Source organism: Pieris brassicae, chromosome 8, assembly GCF_905147105.1.
Source record: "Pieris brassicae chromosome 8, ilPieBrab1.1, whole genome shotgun sequence".
In the NCBI taxonomy this organism is placed as follows: Eukaryota; Metazoa; Arthropoda; class Insecta; order Lepidoptera; family Pieridae; genus Pieris; species Pieris brassicae.
Window position 1 is genome coordinate 8,288,284 of NC_059672.1, and position 7,164 is coordinate 8,295,447.

The 7,164-nt window shown below is 33.0% G+C and overlaps 1 protein-coding gene across 1 annotated transcript; it reads left to right on the forward strand.

The window, feature by feature from the left end:
* Positions 1–5,070: 5,070 nt before the first annotated feature.
* Positions 5,071–7,164, forward strand: LOC123713212. Its single transcript, XM_045666774.1, has 4 exons — positions 5,071–5,188; positions 5,468–5,663; positions 6,186–6,403; positions 6,470–7,164. Exons 1-4 carry the CDS (start codon positions 5,071–5,073, stop codon positions 7,162–7,164), a joined length of 1,227 nt encoding a protein of 408 aa, XP_045522730.1.

The window sequence follows — 7,164 nt, forward strand, 5'->3', positions numbered from 1 at the left end:
ACATCACATTATAAACCAATGTTTACCGGATGTAAACCGGATTAAAGCTATTTGTATTATTATAAACTTATAATTATTATACAAAATTTTAAATTTAAATTTTCCGACGTTTCGCGTGCTTTACAGCGTGCGTGGTCACCGTGTCACCGTGCGTGGTCACCGTATATTTAAAATAATACAAATAGTTTTAATCGGGTTAAAAAATTGTTTACTTTCAATGTGTAAAAGCTATGTAAAGACAATAAGAATGTTGATGCTTCGGTGGACAGAGAAATTGGGTTCCATCGTCACACAGATACATTTATGTTTATTTAAATGTATAAAAATAAAAGAATTCAATAGATCCCGATTTTTTCAAGCAATTTTGTGTTCTTCTTTCAACTTCAATTAAGTGATTTAAATGATTACCTACTTCCAATTCTCAAATCAAAATGAAGAGCCCAGAACATATATAGGCCGGCAACGCACTCACGAGCCCTCTGGCATTGTCAGGCGGTATCACTTATGTATGGGGAAATGTATACAGATATATTACAAAATTCTAGATCATGTAACCAAACTTCCGCTACATAAGTTCAAACCTTACATAAATGAAACCCTAATAAAAAATGGATATTATACAGTTCAAGAATATATAGATGATAACAGTGTGTGGACACTAATGCCGCTACAAAATAGGGAGATGGCATAAATTGACATGCATAAGTGTACAAATTGTACCTAGATGAATAAATGACTTTTTGACTTAACATCAGATGCGGCTTCTGCCCGTTGGACTCCTGTTCTATAAAAAAATAAAGACCGGCAATAAAGTCTCCGCCATCTTGTTGGCCATCGATGTTTTCCTTCACCATTCGAGCGGATTTTAAATGCGCCCATCAAAGATAGTCCATTGGCGCATCGAATACGACATCAGAGATGATAGTCGCTGTAGCCACTAGGCCTACACCGCTGTTCCATCGTTTTTAATCTCATAATAATACCATGATCTAAATGACTTAACGTTTATTTATTAAACTCAAACTCAAAATAACTATATTCATATAGGTAAACAAGTACACTTATGAACGTCAAGAAGAAGTTAAATTAATTGTAAATTTACATTTACTACCAATTCGCAAGTCAAGGGCGTAGAGCGGGTAAGAAGAACTGGCAAGAAACTTTCCGCCACTCTTTTTAATCGCCAAGTATACATACAAATTGTTTGAACTGGAGCAAATCAATCCCAAGGATGAGGGTCATTTAAGTATTCGTCAAATTTATAAAAAGCTTTATTGACTTATTTACGTTTAACGAGGGCTTTGAATTTATTTGGTGATAATTCTCTAATTTCCCTTGGGAGTTTTTTAAACATTACAAACAAAATAAAAGTTTAATTATCTCAAATAGAAGATGATTCACGGTTGAAATAATTAATATACTATATCATACAATTTTACATAAAGACATTTTAAATTATAAATCATTATACCATCTTTATTGTCTCGTCTCTTTGTAATTTACAATGAGTTCGAGCAGGCCACAATAAATATAATTCTATACTAACAGACTCACAAAGGCTACAATCTCGCGGGGAAATTATTTTCTATTTTAATGATGTGGATTCCACGTTCCAACCAACCATGTTATGTGTGAATACAAAATCAAGTTTGCGATATTTTTATGTGTATTTCTAAATTTGTGAACCTACAAACGAGTACGAAATACAAAATCCTTGTAGTATCTACATATTCAACAATATTTTTTGGATAACGACTTTTGCGATAATATATGAATTGTAACATATTTTTTTTTCTATTTTACTTTATCTGCACTTAACTATACGCTGTCGTAAGAGAAGCGCTGGACAAAAACCAGTGGAAACAGATGGTCTTCTCCAGATGCTTCCTTACTGATCACGACACTCAGACGTAACCTGCTGATAAAGAGTAAGATACTCAATGAGAATATTGATGCGATTAAATGTGATCCACACCAAAGACAATTGTGTTTTAAGATTTACAGTCATTCGAAAAAAGGTTCCAGATAAAGTATATATATAGTCATTCTCATCAGACCACTTTTAAAATGTTGCTTATTGCTACATTTCTACTGCAGGTTGGGAACCTACTTACTTAAAATGTGACGATTAAAAGATATTAAGATAGAATTTTGCAAGTTGAAGACAGATCAATTTTTGTGGACGTATTACCCCCTTTTTTAACGCCTACGTAGAATCTCCCGTGGACCACTTTGGAAATCAATAGCGTACAGCTATATTAGTTTTAAACGCTGCTTGCATCTATTTCTTTGACATGACATGCTGATTTCTTCGCGATATTTACTACTAAGATTATTACAGAATTTCATTAATTGTAATAGAAATATTACTAACGACTACGTTGTTAAACGATATGCTATCCATACTCCGCTGGAGAAAGTACTCTTCGAATCAACTGTGGTAGGGACAAGAAAAAGATGACGCGTAACCGAAAAATGTGACAATAAATTTATTTCCTACGCGATATAGAAGTTGCACTTCAATTATATAAGTATATGATGGCAAGTAAGACAAAAGACGATGTCTGAAATTATTGTTATGTTTGACAAAGCTTCGTTTGATAAACGCTATTTTATTTATTAAATAGTCAGTAACAACAAACTTGAACTGAGAAAGCGCAAGATAAACTCGGAGCCGGACGTCCATATCTCAAACTTGTACCATCTTTCATTGTTTAGGAATCGACATCCTTTGATAGCTATTTACTAAATTGGGGTCTGTCTTGATCACAATACAAGTTTGTTTTATCTTGTTATAGTTTGAGAACTTCGCTGATTTGTGGATAATAAAATATAATTGGATATCAAACGGAATTTATTTTCATTGTCAAAGAAATCGATGTTTTATACAATACGTACGCAATAAAGGTTAGTATTTTGAATATTGAACCCGGGTTTATACAAATCTACTTACTACTAATCCTAAAATAGAGGTAGGAATTTTGTTTCTATTTATGAATTTCTATCATTGTCTAAAATATTATAGATACATGGAAAAAACCGAAAATATGTTTATTCATACTGTGACAGTTTATGAATTATACTTTTACTCAATTTAAAGTAAAAGTCCTTAATTCATGTCTTGTTTCTACAATAAACCTTGCAACTTTGGTTCAGATTAGTCAATTGTTGCCACCAGAGCCTACCGGTTTTTTTTTTAATAGAGTGAGGAATTTAAAGTACTTTACTCGAGTATTTATCTCCCGAGGTGAAAACCTGACTGCATTATAACCTGAATGCAACTCATAAGGTAGATTCATCGGCTAGAATTCATGATAGTATTTTTAGCCATTTACATTCCAAATTCAAAATTTTAATACCTAGGGATTAAAATAAAAAAACAATCTCATGCTCAATTACTACAGGCTTGCACCCGAAATTCGGATCACCATTAACGTCATAGCCCCCGTCCGTCAGTAGGTCTCCAACTTTTCCCACCCTATTTTATTTCTTGTCAGTCGTCATCATCCAATTTTTGCCAGCTATCCTTTCAATCATTTCTTAGTCCTATTGAGCCACTAAATTCGGTTACCGCTTATGACTAACTGCCATCTTAATGTGGCATAACATAAAATAAAAAATTGATTGAGAAATTCATAGTTGCACGATCGCTCGTACGTGGATGTGGATAGCCGAAACTCTCGGAGACTTTGGCCAGAACGCGTTCTTTTGAAACGACGGACCAATAGAATGGCGGGATGCCTTTTATTTGAATTTAAACTTACTTAAAAGGAAGAAGCCATCAACCTTGATCGTAAATATCTTAAACGCAAACGACTTATCAACGGTAGATGACGAATCTTTTTTGTTATTGCTCGCAGAATATGCATTGAAAAATACGGCCTCCATACAACTATTATTGTATAAGTGTAATATAATATATAGGGATAATTCTCAGAATAAAATCAAGAATCTTAGAAGATGTTTTTATTCTACTGCACTGGTGTTCTTTAAACGATAGTTCTTCTTGAACCATTGTGTTACTACTATACGGTAGTTATGAAATATGATATCCCTTGAAACGAAATACTTTTTTAGTCATTCAGCTCCATACCGTTGAAAATGAAAATCATTTAAAACTGACTGTCAATCAAGCATTTATTCAATCAAATAAAATAATTATTACAATTCCGTTGACTTTTTGGGTCTAAGCTGGCTTGCCCTTTTGCCTTGGTTTTCTGACGATCTTTACCGTCACCATTCGAGCTAATGTTAAATGCGCACATGGCACCTACGACCATAGTCAGTCGCACGCTGAAGCCACTAGGCTAACACTGCTCTAATAAATCAAGCATTAATAGATGTATAGATAAAATTCTCGTGTCACAATGTTCGTTTCCATACTCCTCTGAAACGGCTCGACCGATTCGTATGATTTTTTTTGCATATTCAGTAAGTCTGAGAATCGGGTACTATCTATATTTCAAACCCCTAAGTGATAAGGGGTTTAATTTTATATTTTTAATTTTAGTCAATATTTTTTGTTTTTAGTTTTCAATATAAAAATACATACAAGTCTTAATTGTCACCTCTCAACGTTCAACCCCTATTTAATTATTATAGTACATTTTTATATTTATTGAATTAAAATGTTTCCTATAAATAATATACATGGCAAAACGACGTTTGCCAGGTCAGCTTGTAGATGTATAAAATAGTATGGGTCCTAGATGAGAACCCTGCCGTACACAGAAAGTTATGTTTTGAATAGCCAAACAAGAGCCATTAACGACAACAAATACTTAACGATAGTTTATATGAAAAAAGCGTAGATTATTTATTATACACACTCTATATTCAAGAACCAAATAATACGTATTATTTTAATATTGGAAAATCCATTTCCATCAATTAAGTTGTCGTGTCTGCTTTAATTATTTTACGCCAAAAGGAGTTTCCACTGTTTTATAATTATAGATGCATTCAAATTAACCTTACATGTACTGCAGTCAAAGTTCGGAATTCAAACAATGTGAATAGTTTTTAAAAGTTGTACAATTGAAATAATAGAAAATCAAAAATAATTTTAAAATGTTTAAAAAATTACGGAAGTTCGGTTTAGGCCACTGTGATTTTCAGAGTATGATAAGCAATGTTTCGATACTTCTGAGATTATTTGTCATTAATATTGATAAACGAAATACTAAAAGTTAGTATATGTGGCATTTTTGTACAATAATCTTAACTCTTCCTTAAGTATTTTCAGTAATAAAAAGTAGAATGGCTGTTACTAAATTTCTTAAAAGCTTCGATTACGTGCAGCAGAAAATGTGTTAATGAATAAAATTAAATTTAACATTAATCAATTTTGAACCTCAGTCACCAAGATCGGTTTACGTATGAGTTAAACTTGGAACACATAAAACTTGACTGATTTCTAAACATATAGATATATAAATACTATTCTAATTGTTTATTACGTTTTCAGGAATTCCCCTTATATCATTCGTGGTGACTATACTAATTTCATTGGGTTACTTCTATACTTATCTGATTTCTGCTGTATGGTATGTGTTCTGGCGTTGTCAGGAAACTGGAGACAAAATTTCCGCCTTGATCGTATTTTCCCTTGGTGTTGCCAGTGAGATTTCCGCTTTCAAATTGTTGTTCATGTATATTTACAGGTATATATTTAGTATATGAATTAAATGGAAATATCGAGAACCCGGTGCTGACCTTAATGTATGTGAACATAGCTTAAGAAGTCTTACTCAAAGGCGTCATATTATTTTTAATAGATTAACTAAATATGTCTAAATATGGCATAACGCAACGTAATTAAACTGTCATTAAGTTAAAACTATACACTACCTAATTACCTTCTTATTCGAGTTCTACACTTGAGGATGTGCAGAACCGTTAATTCTTAATTAACGACTTTGAGTACAAGGAAACCAAGGAAAGTATAGCAATCAGTCTCCTTTGACTGTTGACATGATAAAGTTTCCTTGGCCAAAAGTCTTCCTTTTTGCCTTATCACTGTAACATAACATATCCAACCCAAAATAATCTGCTTCATTAATCAGCTGTGAAATCAGTAATAATTAGGATAACATCTTTGATAAGTATTGCTTGATACGAGAAGAGCAATAATCAATATTGACGCATGTTTGTTGCATATTTATTTACTTGGCAATTTATTTTAGTGACTCTATAAGGAACATCGTGGAAGGCTATCTTAATTTAGACGCTAAAACCTGTACTGAAATCCGTTTAGCTATAAGCCTAGAAAGCAAATTAAAGATCATCAAAAAACGCGCAACTATGTACTGGTGCCTCTTAATTTCTAACGGAGTAGTGTATGCCTTTAAACCTCTTCTGCTACCAGGACGACATCTGATGGAAGACAATTTTGATCTTTTTGGTAAAACGACCTAACTTTTAATGAAGCTATAATAATTGATGTATAAATTTATTTTTCACTTTATAGGTTTGGACCCAATACTAGAATCGCCAAACTACGAAATAGCGTTCACAGCGTGTGCTCTTGGAATTTTCTACACTTGTTACCTGGCTTCAAGCATCAGCGCGTTTCTCATAGTCATCGCGGGGTACACAGAATCGCAACTCATTGTTCTTAGCGAGGAAATAAAGAATGTATGGGATGATGCCAAGGAACAAATTAACGGAAATAAGGATAGCATTTTATACAAAGAAGATGAGACTAAGTGTTTGAATAACATAATTAACGATCATCTTAAAAATATAATCATTATTCACATAACCAACATAGATCTTATGAATGATGTGAAACGAGTATTCAGTGGATCCATTCTGGTAGAGTTTCTTCTTGTAATTACAAGTTTGATTGCTGAATTACTTGGGGGATTGGAGAACACATATTTAGAAATGCCTTACGCGTTAGCACAACTAACTATGGATTGTATTACTGGACAAAAACTCATTGATGCATGTGATGTTTTTAATCGAGCAATTTACGATAGCAAATGGGAAAACTTTGATAGTAAAAATGCCAAAATGGTACTATTGATGTTGCAAAACTCACAAAAGCCATTATGTCTGTCCGCTGGTGGGATGACTACTCTCAGTTTTGTATGTCTTATGTCAATATTAAGAATGATTTATTCTGGATACACCACATTGCGTAGTACAATAAATGAGTAA